The sequence below is a fragment of the Acartia tonsa genome, chromosome 11 (assembly GCF_053477335.1).
Source record: "Acartia tonsa isolate MP-2025a chromosome 11, ASM5347733v1, whole genome shotgun sequence".
In the NCBI taxonomy this organism is placed as follows: Eukaryota; Metazoa; Arthropoda; class Copepoda; order Calanoida; family Acartiidae; genus Acartia; species Acartia tonsa.
The window spans coordinates 14,243,635-14,264,563 of NC_137270.1; the positions used below are offsets into that span (position 1 = coordinate 14,243,635).

Consider the following 20,929-nt stretch of genomic DNA (forward strand, 5'->3'; position numbering starts at 1 on the left):
GACTAATTATGCCTGTATTAAACTTAATTGTTCTTGTTAAGATGAATGGATGGAAGTGCGGAGTGGAGTTTTAGTGATGATTAGAAAAGCTAATGGAGTGTAAGGATCCTTTTCCAAGATATTTACATTAATTTCCGCTACTACACTCCTTTGCCGGGTTCTCTACTTGTTAAATAGGATAATGTCACCTTAAAATTTCAGCTAAAAGTAGCTTAATATGATAATGTTATTCTTTTGCAGATATATGGCTTTTAAAATGATATCTTCAATCTCAAGAGTCCCGTAACTCTTCTTATTAAGTGTGCCAGTTTTTCAAATAAAATTTAAATTAAAGTTTAGCTAATTTAACAAAGATGATTTTATCCATAATTAAAATTAGAAATGAAAGCAGTCATAAATTATTAGTATTGGTGAGGGGCATTGATGACCCTCCCCCTTTATTTTGAAATAAATTGAAAATAATTTTTCGTTTGTTTGTTTCTCACTATAGATCAGGTTATATTGGCCCCGCAAGGTTTGGGTTAGTTATAGGTAGGAAGAGAAAAAAAAACTACCATTTATAATTTTATTTCTTTAAGATAAGAGTGGAGGGGTTATCAGAGCTCAACTGGTATTTAGTATAAAGAATCAGTTTCTCTGCTTCAAGTATTTGTTTAAAGGTCTGTTGAATGGCAAAGGGGGAGGTAGGTTGTGCTAAAATTCCGTAAAGGTGTGTGTTTTTAGGCTTAAAAACAGTAGTAGAATGATAATATTCACTAAATATGTGTATTCCTTATTAAATAGAACCATAGACAAACAAAAATTATATATTTATGTTTAGTGAATATTATCGTTCTACTACTGTTTTAAACCTTAAAACTCACACCTATTCGGAATTTTAGCAAAACCTACCTCCCCCTTTGTGGGAAGGGATGGGACATTCTAAATCATACTGTATAGGCAAATTTAGTTGACGCTTACGACTCCCAATCATGGAAAACGATATGCTTCTTCTGTATTTTAAAATTGTTGGTTTAAAAGTTTGTACCAACAAATAAAATTTGCCAAAAAACGTTTCTAAAGCATTGACTACCCTAACAGTATAATTTACAGTACAATGCCCCCACGTCCGAGTTTTAGAAATGCTACGCTACTAACAAAAAAAGGGTCAAATTTTAATTTTCATGTCTGCGGTTTTGTAAGGCACCTTTATTTCTTGTTACCTACCCTCATTCACTCATCTCAATTTATATTCCTTCGGTCTACAGATTATAGTAATATAAAAGAGGGGGCAAGAGCTATTAGTAACTTTCCCTACAAGGCAAGGACCCTGTCTAATTGTGTGTCTTTGAAAATCAGCTGAGAACAAGTAAGGCAAAATTTCAAGTTTCTGGGATTATTAAAATGTCAGGTCCATACAAGTGAACAACAGACAAAATGTTGAAAAAATGTTTTTTTAAAAATACTTATTTTTCTGCTTTAAGCCTTAAAACCAGCGTTGCGAAGCCGTTTGATTAAGGTGCGGCTCCGAATTTAGCTCCGACCTAAAATCAAGAAAAACGTATTTATTTTGCCAAGTCTATTTTTGACTTTTAAGGTTTTAAAAGTTCAATTTTAAATTAATTAAAAATTTGTTTTTTTAGCTAACCCGGAGCCGTTTTTAACGAAAATTACGGCTCCAGCAAAATATGGCAGCTCCACGGCTACCAGTTCCGGCTTCACAACACTGCTTATAACAATTAAATCTTGATGAAAAATCTGCTAAAATATAGCAAAAGAGTAAGATACTTCATGCATAGGAATCGAAATAGGTATTATTACTTTGATGTTGCACCAGATTTTCATGTACTCTAATAAAGTGATAATCTCAGATGGCTAAAATAACAGTATTCCCAATTTACACCCTTTGCCCCATCCTCACCTACTGGATGGAAGAACTGACCAATAAATAAGGTCCATAATAGTATACTATATCCATTTTAATAGGGTACTTCAAAATTGAGACAAAGACAAGTTTTTTAAGAAACTTATTTTGAATGACCAAAGATCCATCCAAATCATGGAAAATTATTCTAAATTTTCTTGAATCGGTGGCAAACGTAAAAACTGGGTCTTTACTCTTTTTTAAAGCAAACAATACATAAATATTATAACGTGTATTTAATATAAATTTTAGAAAAAATATACAGAATTTTTACATACATTTGGAAGATCAATAGCAAATTTTAATCCAAACAAAATTTAGAAAAAAATAGAAATCTTTAGTAAAATATTAATTACATTTAAAGGTGAAATAAATACATATAACTTTTAAAATTATATAAGTAAAGTTATGCCCGAAGGATATATAAGAAATTACGTAACTAGATTTAATCATATGAAAAAAAAGGATGAAAACGTCTAAAATCAGCACAACAATAGATAACAACATGATGCAAATTTAACAGTGTGAAATTATCCATGATTTATTTATCAAAGGGGACTATGCACGAACAAGAGCAAGTGATTTTCAGCACCTTCCAGCTGTGATTTTAATTCGCTTTACGATCGCCTTTGCTAAATATACATTTCTCATCGAAAAAGTATATTTTTGCGTCAAACCAATTGCCGTTTTAATCATTTTTATCAATATATATCAATTATAATATCAACTACTTATACAATTTCATTTTATTGTCAAGACCATGGTAGACCCTAACTTTCTTCATTTGTTAGCCCTTTATAACAGAAACTTAGTATATCAACCCAAGAAATGTCTTATATCACAGCTGGAATGTGCCTAACACACTTGCTTTCTTTCGTGCATAGTCCCCTTTAAGGCAAGTGTTATGAAAATTGAGCCTTTTATTACAAAAGTAAAAGCAACAATTTTGAAATTTGCAGAAAGGGAATAATTTTCGGTAATTTAACTAGTTAACTGTCAGACATACTCTATTTATAGAAGGGTTGTGCTACTAAAACTAAATATTTAATAGTTATTATCGCATAGTATTATAGACAGCCTTCCGCGGATAGTGAAATAAAAAAAAATTCCAGTTTGTTGCATTGGAGCACTAACTACATTTATGTTTTTCTTTTATTATTCATGGAAAATTGTCTATAATACTATACGATACATAATTTTTCAGTATGGCTCAAACCCGGTTCTAATCTAGCGGATATTATTCAGTTTGTAAGCCATAATGGAAAATTTAACTACAAAATAAACTAACATTCATAAAATTGAATGTATCATGTTACATTAAATAAACTACATAAACAATTGCTGTAAATTCAATCTCGCGCAGTTACTCTATAATAAGTGCATGTATATTGTATAACCGTCCGCCTGAACGTCAAACCACTAAATAGTTAACCAAAAGGTCCAAAATGTCGTTTCTAAAGAATTATTTTAACAATTGCATTAATTGATATTATAACCAAAGCTACTCTATAATTGATTTTGTCCGATTGTCCGTCAGTCCATGACGTTATGGGGGAATTGTGATCTTAGCTAATATTACGTATTGACTGATTTTTTTTTGTAAAGATTTCCTATGCCAATGAGCTTTCAGTTTACAAATTACATGGTCCTTCGTTTTGTCAGTTATGCTTCTGACAGCTATATCTGCCCTTTTAATCATTTCGTCCGTATTTCCATCCGTTTTTTGGTGCTTATTTTATGGGTTTAATATCAATGTTTTAGCTTGCTTATTGCTGCGCTACCGGTGAGAATAATTATCCTGGTAATGAATACGTAGTCAATAAAAATATGATTTATGATTTAAAATATTATACAATGACTAATGATATTTTATTATAACTATTTATGTTTTGGCACCTTTACTTACCAACCCAGAAAGAAAAACATTTGTACACATTACAATTTTTTCAGATGTTTAGGATTAGTATCTAATTTCAAATACATTTCCTTTGTAAACTTTTACATCACCAAACCTATTAAATTAAAATTAATCATTTTCTCTGGAACTTTTGAACTTGCTGACTTATTGATTTAATTTAATTCATTTCATCAAAAAAAATATCGGGTATAGTCCCTTTCGTGACATCGCTTCTCAATGGGCGTTTCGTTGTATTTTCAAAGTAGTTTTTGAAAGGGTTTTTTAGGTTAGGTTAGGCAATATGTCCCGCAGGGTTAGAGCCCCCCTCAAGTGCAAGACATAGGAGAAAAGCTACTGTGAAAATAAGACGAAACGCCCATTAAGAAGCGATGTTACGAAAGGGACTATACCTAAATCAACTTGTTCAGTATTAGCACAAAAAGTATTTTGAATTGAAATGTTTAAAAATTGGTGTGTCAATTATTGTAAAAAAAGTTTACTATTATTTTACAAGCATTTTAAAGGTTAAAAGTGCAAAATGGTCAACTTTATAATGAAAAAGTTTTATGGCTTTGAAATTGTTTGGGATGGACATTCTATACGGAAGTTAAAATTGATTTAATTTAGAAGCATTACTACTACATAGTTTCATTTTCAAAATATAAATTTCTAGTTTGAATTTCAAAATAGAAAATTAACTTAAAAGGTATATTTAGCCTAACTTTTAGTTCAGTTTATATTTGCTGTTTATGACTTTTGAACAAGTAGCGTGCTTAGATTTACCAAGAGGGGTATATCTTAAAGGATGAAAAAGAAGAAATATGCCTTCCCAATTTAAATTTTACAGGGGTGTTGACACCCCCCTAAATTCCCCTTAAGCACGCCTAGATTTCAATGACTTTTGATTTTAAAAAGTACAATTTAAAATTTAAACAAATATTTGTACATAATCAAATTGAGTTACAAAAAACCTTAGATAGGTAAGAAAAACAAAAAAACTGTTATTTGATTTGTGACTGTTTTTTAATAGCACTGCTAATGTAAGGAGCCATGGCTTTACTATGTTATAGAGCGAAAACCAGACATATAACTATCATACTTGGACAAGGTATTGTTTAAAGCTTTATGCCTTCCACAAATCACTTTTTCCAGAATAAGTAGTGCTCGTGGAAAGCAAGAGCATGATGCTTCAAAATGATGAATATTTTGTTTCTGGTTTCTGTTCTCCAACATGTTGAAAATCCGTGGCTCCCTTTCTAAACTAAACAATTTCCTGGTACCCGTCCCTTGGTGTCCTTCTGGTGAGTGAGATAAGCTCAGTAAATTTTTGTGTAACTGTATCTGGTACTGGTAAGTCATATTTCCATGGTAACGGCCGTTTTGGTACCTTAAAAAATATTTTAAAATCTTTTTAATTTTATTTTATCTTTAACTCTTCTAATCCAAGTTCTGTAATACGTCTGTTAGTCAGTATTAGCTTTATTGTTCAGTGTCGCAGAAAATTCTCATAGCTTTCTTAAATTAATTTAACGCCCATTGTCCTAGTTTAAGATTTGTCGACCCCGTTCGTAGTCAATACAGGAAAGATACTTGCTACTTTAATACAAAATCAAAGGCACCATAACTTTCTAGAGGGGGGAGGTTGTGGGGTGGAAAAAGACATAGAATGTGGGAGGGTTCAATTCGGGAGTGGTAAAACCGCACTGAAATCTTTAAATCTTTTTATCTAATTTAAAAAAAAAAAAAAAGTATGATTCAAGAAAATTTGTGATTTTTCATGGCACCGACAAATTTTTTTTGAGATATTTTCTCTTTACCACCCCCCCCCCCTCCCTCCCCTTCACATTGGGCGTCATTTAACAAATAAAATTACCTTTTCTTCAAAGTAGTAGAATCCTTTCCACCACCAGTGATTGGTAAAGAAATTATGAGCTCCGCTCTCATGCAGACGCTCGTTATAGGCGATGCTAGAATTTTATATTTGGAATAAACAATAAATATCATTGCTAGGAGCTGTGATTCAGCCAACTTATTTCATTTGAAATTGCCGAAATTTAAATATTTTATTGGCGAAATTTTGATTTGTGATTTAACTAAAGGGAAGTGGGTAAGAAGGGGGGGGGGAGGGATAAGGGAAGAGGGTTGTGGGAAATTTTCACTTACAATAGTTTGTCAGAATCACTTTCCAGTTGTCTCTGATTATTACTAAAATTGAACCAGGTCCTGTGTTAATATTTATATAACAGCTCTCACCCTTTTTGGGTGGAGCATAAGGACAATTAATCCTGTAGATGCCTAACCTTAGTCTGGAACTGTTTAAGAGCCAAGACATTGACCGTATGTTTCATATGAAAAAGTAGGAATATGCAACTTTTTAATGATTTTAAAAAAGAATTTACAAAGACAGAAATATATTCTTTTAATGAATATAACACAGGCATATTTAACAGGATGGAATATGTCTGTCTGTCTGTGTCTTTAAAATAAAATCATGGATGGGAATGCAGACACGGAGATATAAAGAGCATTTATTAAAATCAAAAAGAGATTTATTGGAGAAAAAATCACGAAATCTTTTCACCTATTTTTATATATTTATCATGTCTGACTGTCTGACGGACAAAGTAAATTACATTCTGGATACTCATTGGCATAGGGAATCTTCACAAATAAATATACCGCATATCTTTAATAACAGCTTTGAAAATCACATTTCCCCAAAGCATTACTGACTGACTGACAAAATGAATTATAGAGTAGCTTGAAACTAAAAGGAACTTATTCTTAAATTATTCCAAATACATTCCTATGGTACATCCACCAAGTATTACTAGTGATAAAATATGCTACAATCACATCTATAGTATAGTGGCCTCTTCCTAAATAGAAACAAAATAGTTGAAATAAAAAATTGTTATTCATAGTTTATAATTACCTGGATAACCTTTAGAAGACAGGATATAATATTAGATCTTATTTTTGTTTGACTTCGAGCCAAATCTAGCTAATGAAGTGCATTATTACGCGGTTAAACGCCCTACAGACAACTAACTCCTTGATTGCGCGACCTTTAACTGGAAGACTCAAATATTCATGGGTATGAGTTGCGCCAGTTTTTGATCAGCTCATGTCTCCATACTCTAACTATTTATGTCAAGCACCTGACACAGCAGCTGTAGAAAGCATTTCAAATTAAGAGTCTTTAGTAATGACTCGTAGTAGCCTGAGTTTGCCAAAACAAAAAAAAAATTGTATATCTCACCTAACAATAAGAACACAATGCCCGTAATTGCCAGAACAAGGACAGCCCCGTGCAGATACCATAATCTGCGGGGCGTGTACTCACGGATGATGAAAAAGGCAAAAAATATCGACATTGTGTGTCCTGCTCAGTAATATAATTGGCATTTTATTCATAAATAAAAATATTAAATAGGAAGGTACTAGCGGTAGGGGGGGGGGGGGGAGGACCTTATCCATTTTAAGTTTTAGTTTTTAAAAGAAAAAGTAAAAAAAAGGGGGCGAGGGATATTTTTAGGGGGATTTCTCTTGATAAAATATTTAGAAACTTCCCTGCACCTATGAGAGGCAATAATATCGGACCAGCTGTTAGAGAGATTCTTTGGCACAGACAGTCAAAAACTCACAAACACAAAAGCATTAAATAAAAGTGGTCTATGCTGACGTTTTACATACATGACATTACAATTATAGCCTTATTTTTTAAAGTTAATTTAGCACAAAGCCGTAACAGCTGGGTTAAACAAAACAAATTTTTTATGATTTAAAATGTCAATTATTATCCCTGAATAAATAAAGTCACCACAAAAAACTTGTTGTCCATTGATACTAAGACCTCCACCTAAAATAGTTATTTTTTTTTATAGAGAACTACCGGATGCACCCCTAGCATCTAAGATATGTCTTTAAATGGGTATGTAAAAAGAAGACATAAAAATAGTTTTAAACCCAGCCAAAAAGGCTTAAATCTTAACTTAACATAAAATAAAAGTATCCCGAAACCTATGAAAAGGTTCCCTACTCAAACAAAGACATTTAAAATTTACCCCTCCCAAACAATTTGGGCCTCCCAAACAACTTATGGGGGGGGGGAATATCCCCCCCCCCCCCAAAAAAAAAACGCGCTTACGCGCATTTTGGTATTATCCTCTTAGAAATTTTTTTTTCAATATTGAAAATTTGAGTACCCCCCCCCCACCCCCACCCGACAGCGAACTATGAACTCTGGCCGCAGCGCTCAGCTCCCTAGCCTGCCTAGCCGCAGCGCTCGGCCCCCTTGCCTGCCTAGCCGCAGCGCTCGGCCCCCTTGCCTGCCTAGCCGCAGCGCTCGGCTCCCTAGCCTAAAACCTAACCTAACCTAAAATAGTTGTTCGTCGGTAGTCGGGGGGGGGGGGGGGGGGGGGGGTACAAAATTGAAAAAAATTGGAAAAAAAATTTCTAAGAGGATAACGCCCGCATTTTTACTACTAAATATTTTATAATTAGGTAGGTAGGTACTTTTTACATTATTAAATTACCCCTGCTAACAGATTTCAGAGGGGTAAAAAAATTGCGGCGCTTCGCGCGTCATTTCCCCCCCCCCCCCCAAATAAAAAAGGTTAACGCCCCTGCCTTTGCACGCCACTTTTTTCTACCTAAATACTAGGGTAAAGCGGGGCGATCTCGGTTTTGAGGTGAAGTCGGTATTTTTTTGACCACCTTCATTAAATGACATTTTTCTCCATGTTCTAATCGACTGACAGAAAAAAACATAAAATCAAATTTGTTCCTTATTAAATTGCCTACAAAAAAGTATAAAATGAAATTTTTGTGAGATTAATTTTTAGGGTACTTATTGGGTCTTAAAGTCGGACGACAAAAAATTTTTTTTTCGATTTTTTTGCTTCGGTCAGAAAAACGGTAAGTTGGACAAAAACTGGTAAGAGCTAGAGCTTAGACGTCTTCAGGGGACTTATTAAGAATCTAATAGGCTATCCATTTCCGTTTAAAACTTTAAAAAGCTTGTATAGTTTTTTCTTAAATCGACTAAAAGTGAAGCGGGGCGAATTCGGTTTTTTCACTTTTTATACTAACTTTTTCAATTTTATATAAAAAAGTGAAATTTTCGAGAAAAAAAGTCAAATTTCTCGTACTTAGAAAAAATTTTTTTTTTTTTGTAGAAAAAATTGTCCGATCTTCATAATTTTTTTGTGAATGCTCTTTATTACATTTAGCAACTTTAACCTTTAGGGCATGCTGTAATTAAATCAATATGTCATAGGTTTTTTGAAGCTGGAAAATCGACCCCAGATTTTGCCAAACTTTTCTCTTTTTTTCAACTTGATTTTTTTAGGAAATTTTGCTAAGAGAACTAATTTTTTTTTGGCCAAATCTATTCAAAATTGCCTGAATTTTAAGGATCAGGCCTTTAAAGTCATAAAAAGTTATTTTTTCTAGTAGTATTTTTATGTTTTTTATCAAAAAAATTTTCGAAAAAAAAGTCAAATTTCGCGTACTTCGGAAAAATTATTTTTTTTGGTAGAAAAAATTGACCTATCTTAATAAAATTTTTTGTGCATACTCTTTATTACATTTAGCAACTTTTACCTTTTGGGCATGCTGTAATAAAATCAATACGTCATCGATTTTTCGAAGCTTGAAAATGCCCTACCGACTTCGCCTCAAGGCGGGGCGAAGTCGGTGCCGTTTTAGAGATCAATTTTGACAAACTTTCCAAAGTCCTAGGTTTACGTCCTTTTAGGACCTGATCGACTTTTCCGAGATCTTTCTACTGGTCTTGGTCCCATTTAAAAAAAATAATTTTTACGATTTGCAGGTTCAAAAAACCGAAAAAAACACCGAGTTCGCCCCGCTTTACCCTAATATTTTACCTGAAATTATTCTAATACATCTTTGCATAAGCTCTACGAAGGTGATGGTATGATTCAACGGGGGAGAACAGTAGTACTGCGGGTCAGCTTTGGGTAGGACGGTCACGTAGAAACAGATGGCACGGTAAAAGTATAGCAGTCCCAACATTAGGAACACTCGTCGTAATACAATAAACCTATGTTCATCATACATTATATTTGTTTATTTATTATTACAATAGTAAATACTACCTTTTTTTAAAAAACAGGGATGAAAATATAACCATTCATAACAAGCAATTCCCCCCCCCCCCCCCCAACTAAAATAAATAAAGTGGAGGTTCGACCTTACCCTATGTTCTCCATCTCTGGGAGGTAGCCGCTGTTATATGATAATTAGGGTAGGAAGAATTGTTCTAAAATAATCTAAATCATATAGCAGGTGTCCCTTTTTTATTTATTACTTTTATTCGAATATTAGTGGAAAATTGTCTGTAATACGATGCTAAACATGATTTCTAATTATGGCAGAGAACCGGTTCTAATCCAGCGGATATTAGGTATTCGGGTTCGAAGCCATAATAGAAAAATATTTACCTACTTAATAATCTTTTTATATTGTGTATTTTTGTGTATCTTGAATGTAAATTAATCAATAAATCTGTGTATTAACACTTGTTACAAGCGGAGCTTTTCTATATTTAGGCTGTGTCTACCATAATACATGTACGTCATTAATGATTGCTTGCTAAAATTTCCCTATTATATTCAAACCTCACATTATGATTCATGTAAAAATAGGCATACCTAATAATTTTACAATAATCTTCTAAAGTCTCGAATCATAGGTAGAAATTTTTTATATTCTTTATTTGTGAATATTTTGTCCATATGTCTGATATGCTGTGCTTAGCTTTATTAGATAAGATATTGTCATCCTTGTTTTTATTGTAACTATGTCATTATATAGATTATCAGAGATTAAACAAATAAAAATCAATAATAACTCTTTTTGTAGTTCAGATTACAAGAATAGATTACTTTCTTATTTTTTTTAAAACAAAAACTTAATGAATCATAAATAATGTTAAAACACTGAAAAATAAAAAAAAACTCTTTAACAAAAGCTTAAAGACAGTGGGGAAAATTATAGAATATCTTTGCTACTAATAACATGTCATTTTTTTTTTTGGGGGGGGGGGGAGGAGGGAGGAGGAATCAAATCTAATTTTAAAAATGTCCGGATTTTGTATTGGGTCTTTGAAATCAGCTAAATCAGAAATATAAACCGAGCCAAGTCTATTTGCTATTTGCAATTTTCTAGCAACGAAAAGGATCTCCGCGACTTGGGTCATGTACTTGTCTGGATTATACAACTATTCTTATACAGTTAAAGAGTGGCTATACTCCTCCTATAGCCTACATAAAATATAATATGTATGCCTTGCCTGTATTTATGAAATATGATAACAGCTAAAGCTGTAAGAGAAAGAAATATCAGAATATATTCGCTTGCATCTAGACCCCACGCCTGAAAAATATAAATAATTAAAAAACATGTAACTACTTACCTATACCTATATCCTATTTTATACCTAAAGTAGTAAGTTTTTTTTATCTTAAGCTTAATATTTTGATAACTACTGATTGAGTTCTCCGGTTTAAGAAATATTTATAAGGTTCCGTGATGGTTTTAGGCTATTCAAACTTTTAGATTTAAAGTTGGGAATGTTTGTAGGCTATTTTCTTAACTTCCAATACAGAGCAACTTCCAATACAGAACAAACACAAAACACAAATTAGTGCCCTATCATACAAAGTACCCTGTTAAGCACTGATAGCCACCCGCCGCCCCCCATTTCTTATTGTGAAATCAATTCAGTATAGAGGGGTGGGGGGGGGGGGGTAGTTCTTAATTATCTACAGTCTAATACCCCTCCACCTTCTATAATTTTACCCTTAGCTCCAAAAAAATTAGACTTAAGTTATAAGCTTAAAATGTATATTTTAGAGTACAAATGAGTAACATTAATTTAATTGTTACATAAGCTTTTAATAATTCTTGTGTACATTTGACTAGAGCAGAAACTATATAACAAGGGTTTGTCATTATAACGTCGTATAACGTCATTATGTCAAGGCAGATTAAGTAGAATTACTTTTCATCCTTGTTTACAAAGTACATCACTCTAACCCAGGGAGGTAGGGGTTATTGACTAATCATACTGGTACCCAGAGTTTTATAATCACGTAATCTAACTTGTTGGCTTTAAATACTTGGGTACCTTTATTTAGATTCTTTTTTTAAAATTCCAATCTGCATGAGGGGTTTAGTTTATCATCATTAGGGATGCAATGTACATCAATATATCGTCCGTTGTCTTATCCCTTGAGATCCCTGTTAGTACTTACGGCTAAATAAAACAGTTCTCGTCCAATTTTGTTATTCAAACTATAGAAGATCATATTTCCATTTCACCGTCTCTAATTCACATATTTTTATTAACATCTAACAAATATCCAACACAAGACTTGTTAAGTAGCTCCGCTGTTATCTAAAGATGTGTCCCACCTGATATGGTGTATTATCGAGTATGACATCTGGTAGAGGGGGATAGTCAGGCATTCGGTCATGAGTTAAGGCCAAGCTGAATACAGAAACTTTTAAGAATTGTAATCACAAAAAAATTGGTCGTTTTATTTCATACCAGCGGATACGCCCCTAGAAGCATCTAAAGGAAGTTGGGGGCGGGGAGTAAAAGTCAATTTTCTAATTTAAATCTATAATAGGTACAAAGTAGATCGAGGTCTGTCTGTCTGTTCGACCGTCCGTCCGTCTGTCCCTGAAGATCTCGGTAACCAAAAACCCGATCGGATTCTACTCTTCAGGGTATATACCTATTGGACCTCTGGTGGTTTTAAGCTATTTTCTTGGGGGGGTGGGACACCCCCAACCTACAAAAAATGAAAATTCCCTCCCCCCCAAAAAAAAATTATGGGCGCAGCACCAGATTTTTTTTTTAATTTACCTAAATTTTAATTTTTTTTATTTTTTCAAAAATTACCTCATGGGGCAAAGCCCCTAGAGGCTAGGGACGAAGCCGCTAGTCTTTTAAAATGAAATTAAAAGAAAAAGTCCTAAATATAATTATTGGGGGTAGGAGGGGGACCTTTTTAAGAGCGGTGACATCTCTTTGTAGGTTAAAGATAACCACCCCCTAAAATAGTTATAAACCTACCCTATGGACCTTTAAGAGGTTAACTGTAAATGAGAAAGAGGTTTTAAAAACAAAGATTGTAATAATAGAACTAATGTACGTTGTCATTCTTGTTTTTTAAATCAGTTTCTATATTCCTGACGGTGGTAAAAAGAAAGCCAAAAGTTGTAAACAGGGCGGCAAAAAAAACTTTGGGAAGCTCCTGGGGTATGTCTTCAATCTCGTCATAATCTGAAACAGAAATAATAGTTAAAGGTATAGGTATAATACCTATCCTCTTAAAAATCTTTTTTTCTAATTTTTTAATTTTGGGACCAGGCATTCCCCTACTCTATAATCACGCGCATGTGACAAAACAGCAGAAGGCACCATATTAAACGTCTTTAGTCATGACGCGGTGTTGAGCCAAAATTCGAACCTATCACCTAAGCAAGGACGAGCGGATGCTCCACGATCGCGGGTAATTATAGAGTAGCTACACTTTTAAAGAAAAAAGTGACTACCTGAATTACTATCCCCTAAATCCAGGACAGCGCGACCATTCCTGGCAGGATTTGTATCACCAGATCCTACCACTCCAGGTCTATGCCCATTTCCTGCTTTGTAAAACTCAAATTGATATAGGCATAACGTTCAAATTTAAGAAAAAGGTTAAAGCACTAATCGAGCATTAACCCTCTCCACCTAATTGATTTTAAAATAAATTGACATATATCATATAAAAATTTTCTTTTTCCGGAAAGATTTAAATTTTTTCTGCCCATGTTTGAAAATTTTCCATGAAAACAGACTTTAAAAAATGCCAAGGTTAGATAAATTATTTCTTTCATAGACAGTACAAGTACTTTAAATACTTTATTTGCATTAACACAAAAGGATAGTGCTTTCTCTCAAACCTATTTGTTGTCCTCTCGTCTTGTTTTAATTTTAAAAAGAAAAACAATATATTTCTAGTCCCTCCAAGCAGCGTGTCGGAGCCGTTGAATTTTGATGCGGCTCCGGCTCCTACCTTAAAATTAATATATCAATTTTTGTTCATTATTGAATTTGATAAAATGAAATAAATAATATAAAATATTTTGCTTTTATTTGATTAAAGCTATATAAAAGTAGAAGGATGTGTGTCTATTTGTTAAGTAACAATAGTTTTTCAGTTTATTATATAGAAATAGACCATGGCAAATTATAATATTACTTTAAAAAATCATTTTTAGCTAATCTGGAGCCGGAGCCGTCTTTAACAAAAATTCGGCTCCGGCTCCACCAAAAATATTGCGGCTCCCGGCTCCGAAACGCTGCCTCCAAGGGACTCTAACCCTTTGTTGCCTTACCCATAAGGGGTTCTATCCCTGAGCGGCTCTCCTAACCAATATAACCCTAACTATTACAATATATTGTATGTTGAACTATTTCGTTTCTGCTCCATATGCGATTTGAGGGAAACAAGGACAATTAAGAAAGCAACAAACATAATTAGTAAATTAAGACACATAAATGTAACTTTAGGATTTGTTTTCTGCAGTAATATTTTGATTTGAGTTTTCATTTCCTTGATTTTGTCTGCCGCGATTTGCCGCCGTTGTTTGGCGCAAGGACGGCGGTTCTGGCGGCGTATCACATTCAGGTTCTGAGTTGCTGTGGCTGTACCTATGGCTCATGGCTTTGGACGTGCCTTGGTCTTGTTGCAGGTGCGATGTGGAAGGTTGATTATTGATTTCTGTGTGAAAAAGCATATTTTAATACACATAAGTATTTATTTTCTAACTAAAAAACAAATACCTAGTACTTTTTGTAACTTCTTTATCATTTAATGAAGTTTTACAAAAGATTTAAAGCACATTTAGCCTTTATTATTAAAAGACTTACTATTTAAATCTTATCAAAAAGAAACTTTGTAGATAACTGAGATGGACTAATGATGTAATCAAAAAGTAAAACTTATTATTAAGGAGTGGAGAGTACTTCACAAGAAAAACAAGAATTTTTGCATTGTGAAATTATTTTGGTTTTCCATGGTTCCAATTTAATTATTAAGTGCAAAATTATTACCAATTATCAACAATTGTTGACAACCAGTTTTTTGAAAGTCCTAATGGTACATTTTAATGAGTTAAATTTTGAGGAGGGGGGGGGGGGGGGGGAGCAAGACCTTACCCTTCTGTGGTATATGAATAAGCTCTTACATATGATTAAAAATTAGGCAATGAGTAAATATATAACTAGGTATTTCTTTATTACATAACTGATTTTATTAATATTTATTATTGTCTTTTTACATTTAAACAAGGATGACAACATCCATAAAAGCGAAGCACTGAAACGGTAGGACAAACGGACATTAACACTTGTATAGTATCTGAACTGAAAAATCGGAACATAAATGCATAAATGTCGAATCAAAATTGTAAGTAAATTTGTTGAAAAACTGCTTAAAAACAGGATAATGTTTATGGACATACTTACATTTTTGGACTTGATTATAGAGTTGCTTCGCTTATAATATTGTTCTTTGTTGTCCCAGGAATCAATATACCAAAAATCAGATCAAACGGATAATTAAAACACTTGAAAATTTGTTGTTAAAAAAGTAGAAAAATCAACATGTTTAAAATGGACGTACGGACATTCTGGTACTGATTATAGAGTTGCTACGCTTTCTAAATCGTACCCATCTACTACAGGAATCATCATGCAAAGTTTGAAATCGATAGGACAATTCTAACATGCCTAAATTAACGAATAAAAGCTATCTATCTCGGACGGACGGACGTACGGACGGACCGACCCTAATTTTAGAAAAGCTTCGCTTTTAAAAATACAGCTTAAATCTTATGTAGAACAAAGTGTTATATTTCAAATCAATAATAATTGCTGTGTTTTGAGAATAGAATTTTTTAAACATTTTATTGCAACCTATGATAAACACATATAGAATACGAAAATCAAAACATTTTAATTAAACTCGGAAATGTTATGGATCAGGATACCCAATATAATACTCCAGGGATCTGAAGGGATAAGACAATGGATGATAAAACAAGTATTTTATCTCATTGATTTCGCTGCTCATAACATTCTTGTATGGTAAAATTTATATTTATATAATGATACAAACACCCCCTTCAATTGAAATGTAACATGTTTTCTACAATTACATGTGCACTAAACGCGTTACAGTTTAGCAGTTGAATGCATTATTTTAAGAATTATTGTCGCAATTTTTGTGGGGTTAAAATCTTCCTTTTATACCAAATAATCATTGAACAGTGATTCGTTAAGATAATTTAAAACCTTTAGGGGGAGAATAAGGGGGAAGGCAGGTCTATCTAATATCTTTTTTAGAGGTGTGTTAACAACCCCTCCCTTCCGTGGAAAGAGAGGGGATTGATTTTTATTTCAGATTAAACTTCTATTGGAGACTGCATAACATAGACGTAGGCACCCGCAAAATTTTGGATTTTCAATTTTTACCCCTCCCCCCCAAATAAAAAATTGCCTCTATGAAATAAAGATTACCCCCCCCCCCCCCAAAAAAAAATTTTTCATTTTTAAAATTTTACCCCCCCCCCCCTCAAATAAAAAAGCTTGGACGCCCCTGCTGCATAATATTACCTACCTATCCCTAAACATAATATGGCAGGTGTCATATTTTCCAGTATGGCTCCGAAACCGATGACTTTCCGCTTGATTAAATCGGTTCTGAGCTCTTATGAAAAATAAAATCATATTATAGAGAATTATTAATTTGAAATAAACTATTATAATTAATCCCTATTTTATTGGCCCAGGCCTTTGGCATTTTGGGCCTAACAAAACTGGAATAAATCTGCGGAAATTATAAAAAGAAAACAAATTTTGTTTTAGCAGCCCAACTGAGCAAGGGAAGTAAAAATGTGTTATCAATTACAAAAACAGTTATCATATTAAAATCTAAAATAAAAACGACAAAAAGAAATTAGAAAATTGTAGCATTTTGATTAAAAATTGTACAAAAATTAAGATAAGATCATTTGAAAGAGTAGCACGATGTCCGTTTATCCGCTAAAAAGATGGAAAAATTAAAAAATCATGGTTTTAAGCTATTTTTTTATGAGGTGGGATAATTCCTACAGAAAATATTGCCCCCCCCCCCCCCCCACCTTCCAAAGAAGTTAGTTTTGTCATGCTCCCTGAGTACACGAGGGGTTACCCCACACCTGAAGCAAGTATTATGTGAATATTGATTCAAAGATCAATATTTTTTTTTAGAGAAGTGAATACTATTTAAATTAAGATCAACAATTTAAAGTGAAGGATATATTATTTATTTACAAGATTTTCCTAACTTCTCAACTAGACTTATTATGAGTAGGGATGGCAATCCGTCAAATTTTTGGACCGAATTCGGATTCTTACAAGAATCCTTCCAAAAAAAGGCGGACACCCGCGGATTCCGGATTCTTATTTTTCGCGGATTCCGGATCCGGATTCTTGCAATATTTTAAAAGGCTTTTTGTTTTTTTAAGTTAAAAAATTTAAGTGCTACAAATGTCCTAAAAATTAGGTAATGTTCTTGGTGTTCTCTATAATTCACTTCTGAGAATCGAACCAGATTTTAAAAGATATTATATTTAATGATGATAATCTTTGCCTTCAAAAAGGCGGAGTTAACTTTAGCCTACCAATTAAGTTTGAAATCCACCTATCCTATTGGTCAAAATTAATTAACTTAAAATGTATTTTCGCTTTTAGATAAAGAATTTTACAAAAAAACGAATTTTATAAAAAAAATCCTTAAAATTTGATGCAGATTTCAAATCTACTCCCTACATTAAAATTCCGGAAAACTTATATCTCTTATTACGGATTCCAAAATTGACAAAAAATTGGGTGGATTCCAGATTACGGATTCGGATTGCCAACCCTAATTATGAGTATTGTTAAAACTAATAAAATAGGTATTCAGCAGAACATTAATTATATTCAATTACAAGCTATACTTCTAATTGATATTGTCATATATCCTTATTTTAAACTATCTATATTTTCCTTAAATGAGTCATGTGACGCAATTTGACTAAATTTCTAAGCATTTAAGACCCCCACACTTGTTTGTGATTAATTTATTAGTTTCATATTAAGTGAAATTTTTTACGAGATTTTTTCCAGTAGGTATGGCTTCCAAACCGATAATTATCCGCTGGAATTAAACCAGTTCTCAGTCATACTGAATAATCAAGTATAGCATCGTATTAATGACAAATTTCCGCGAATACCAAAATAAAATTCACAAGATTAAAAGCTGTCTATAATACAATGCGATAAATAACTATTTTGAAATTAAATGATATTTGTTATTAAAACAAAACTTAAAAAGTTTATGTAGTATTTTTCTCTTTAGATACCTAGCTAAAAGTTCATCTTAAAATTACTTAGTGCGCGCCGAATATTTCCCTGGGAACAATTATCCCAAAAATCAAATGATAATATATATAGATACTAGCGGCTTCGCCACAAGAGGTATAATTACATCTTCTATTACTTACCCAGCAGAACGGATCGCAAATTTTCGCACCTACCCAGCAGGAAAAAATTTTTGCGATTAAATAACAAATTCGCAAAATTCGTAGAAAAAAAAAAGGAGGGACGGATTTTTTTGTTTTGGGGGGGTTGGGGGTGTCCCACCCCCCAAAAAAATAGCCTAAAACCACCACAGGACCAGTAGTTATATTCCCTGAAGAGTAGAATCCGATCGGTTCAGTGGTTACCGAGATCTTAAGCTTCAGACGGACGGACGGACAGACAGACATCAAACTACTTTGTATTATAGATTACACAAAATAATATTTTCATACTCATGCTTATTGCTTAACCATGCGGGGTTACAATTTACCCAATGTAACCTAACCTAAAGGTAAATATCTGACACAATAAAAAAACACCCTTCACCCTTATTTTTAAAATATTCCAAAATATGGGGGTTGTGAGGGGGTTCTAAGGTCGACTACAGAGGTAAACTACCATTGTTGTTACACTTTGAAAAAAACTTTCTAAAAAATATGCTTGCCTTTAGTTGAAACTTTATCCTTGTGTTCTAAGGTTTCATCCAATTCTATCACAGTAATTATTTCATTTGGATCACAATTATTAATTAGGTTATCACCACCATCATCAACATTGGCACTTGTTATAGCATCTTCAGTGGTAGCAATACAACCTTCGGGTTTCTTAATTTCTTCAGGACTATTCATTTTTATAATTTTGTATTTTTTAATCTTTATCACATTTTTGTGTACACTTTAATCATAATTTTACTATTTATAGTTGTTCACAAATATACATGTCATGGTTATGTAAGCATTTAAAATGCTTTTTGTTAAATAAACTTTTCACTTTTATATCTGAAAAAAGAGTATGATAAAAGTATTATTTTTATGTAATTTTGCAGTAACACGCCTGGAGAAAAATTAAGAATGACTTGATTGCTACAAATTCGAAGATTTTCTGTGAAAACAGCTGATTTACAAACAAACACACCCACACACACTCACGCTGTCTATAACACACACACACGCACACTGTAGTAGCCGAAAGCAAATCTTTATCTAGCAGACAATTCCGTCGTAGTAAACATCAATTTCTACTAGTAACACTCCCCTCCTCCCCGCCCTTCCCCCATCTAGGTCTTAGGTGGGTTCTATAAACAAAACTGTTACGGTATCGACAGCTGCAAATACGGTATCAACAACAAAAATCTGACGCTAGACGTTCAGAAGTCATCTCACGGTATACGCAATCGCTGTAACATATCGCTGTTATGACGTCATCTCACATTGCTGTAGATTTCACAGATGGATCAGGGAGATGAACAGCATCTCACAGTACAAGCTATCAAAAGCTGTCAAAATTCCTGCTTTTGCAGACGAAAATTATGAAAATAAAACAATAAATCATGCATTGAAAGCATGGTTTATGATGAAAAAAACGGGGCATTCCCAACAGATCTCTATGCAGGGGATGAAAAATTTTAAGTAAAAAAATTTGAATAATTATTTTAAAAATAAATATTTTCAATATAAAATTTTTGATAGGTAATGGAAATTAAAATTTTTTTTTTAATTTTGTAGAAAAAAATATTTAATTGAAAAAAAATTAGGTAATCTAAAAGTGAGTAAAAATTTTTTTTTTTCCCGGGGGGGGGGAGGGGCATTTTCTTTCCCCCTCTCCCTTCACATTTTCTGTACTTTAAAAAAAATAGGCTGAATTGACCAAAATTCAAAGACGACATTTGCTTAACATCCCATTTATTGTAGTTTTGCTGTTGATTTTGTTGTTGATGACAGCTGCAGTATTGCAGTTCTATCACTGTACCATATTACCGTATTATCTCTCACAGTAATGTTTATAGAACGCACCGACACAAAAAAATGGCCGCCCGAGGTACCGCAATGTGAGATACCGTGATAGAACAGCAATGTGATAGAACTGTGATCACAGTTCCGACTATAGAACCCACCTCTTGTTACAAATAGTAGCGCAACTACTATGAACTTTATGTTATACGTTCAACTATTTTTGACGCTTTTAGATGAAATTGAGTAAATTTCATTGCAATTAAAAGAAGGTTAAGATTTACTGCATATCATAAATCATCCTAAGATTTTAATAAAGCAACAAGATGTCTGATTGTTGATGTACACGGATCTAGCTAACCGCTGAACGAATCGGGTTCTCCTTAACAGGGTAGCTTCTCATAGGTACCGGGAAGGATTATAACCATTTTGGGGGAGGATACCACCACCCTCCCAAGAAAAATCACAAAAAGTCTAACTTATTTACGCAGAGACTTGAATGCAACTAAGAAATCTTTTCTTCTTGAATTAGCTATTTAAAATAAAAAATCCAACATTTAAAGTGCCTTTAGGGGGCGTAGCCGCTAGTAATAAGTATAAGATTGCAAAAGTACATGACAGAACGTATAAAAAACTTTACTGAAAGACAAACAGTTCAGTAGTTGCCGAGAACCTAATGGTCAAACAAAAGAACTTACTTATGTTTGACA

At 33.2% G+C, this 20,929-nt stretch overlaps 1 protein-coding gene across 2 annotated transcripts; it reads right to left on the reverse strand.

The window, feature by feature from the left end:
- Positions 1-2,126: 2,126 nt before the first annotated feature.
- LOC145331990 (phosphatidylcholine:ceramide cholinephosphotransferase 2-like) lies at positions 2,127-19,294 on the reverse strand. Of its 2 annotated transcripts, none has more exons than XM_080176888.1 (12): positions 18,935-19,294; positions 14,438-14,605; positions 13,392-13,487; positions 13,026-13,119; positions 12,243-12,318; positions 11,119-11,201; positions 9,692-9,867; positions 7,605-7,662; positions 7,063-7,184; positions 6,607-6,679; positions 5,674-5,767; positions 2,127-5,187 (listed from the first exon to the last, which is right to left on the reverse strand). In XM_080176888.1, exons 1-12 carry the CDS (start codon positions 19,116-19,118, stop codon positions 5,062-5,064), a joined length of 1,350 nt encoding a protein of 449 aa, XP_080033014.1. In that variant the 5' UTR covers positions 19,119-19,294; the 3' UTR covers positions 2,127-5,061. The 2 variants fall into 2 exon arrangements, with proteins under 2 accessions (XP_080033014.1, XP_080033015.1); XM_080176889.1 differs by having other exon boundaries at positions 13,392-13,478; positions 14,432-14,605.
- Positions 19,295-20,929: the final 1,635 nt, after the last annotated feature.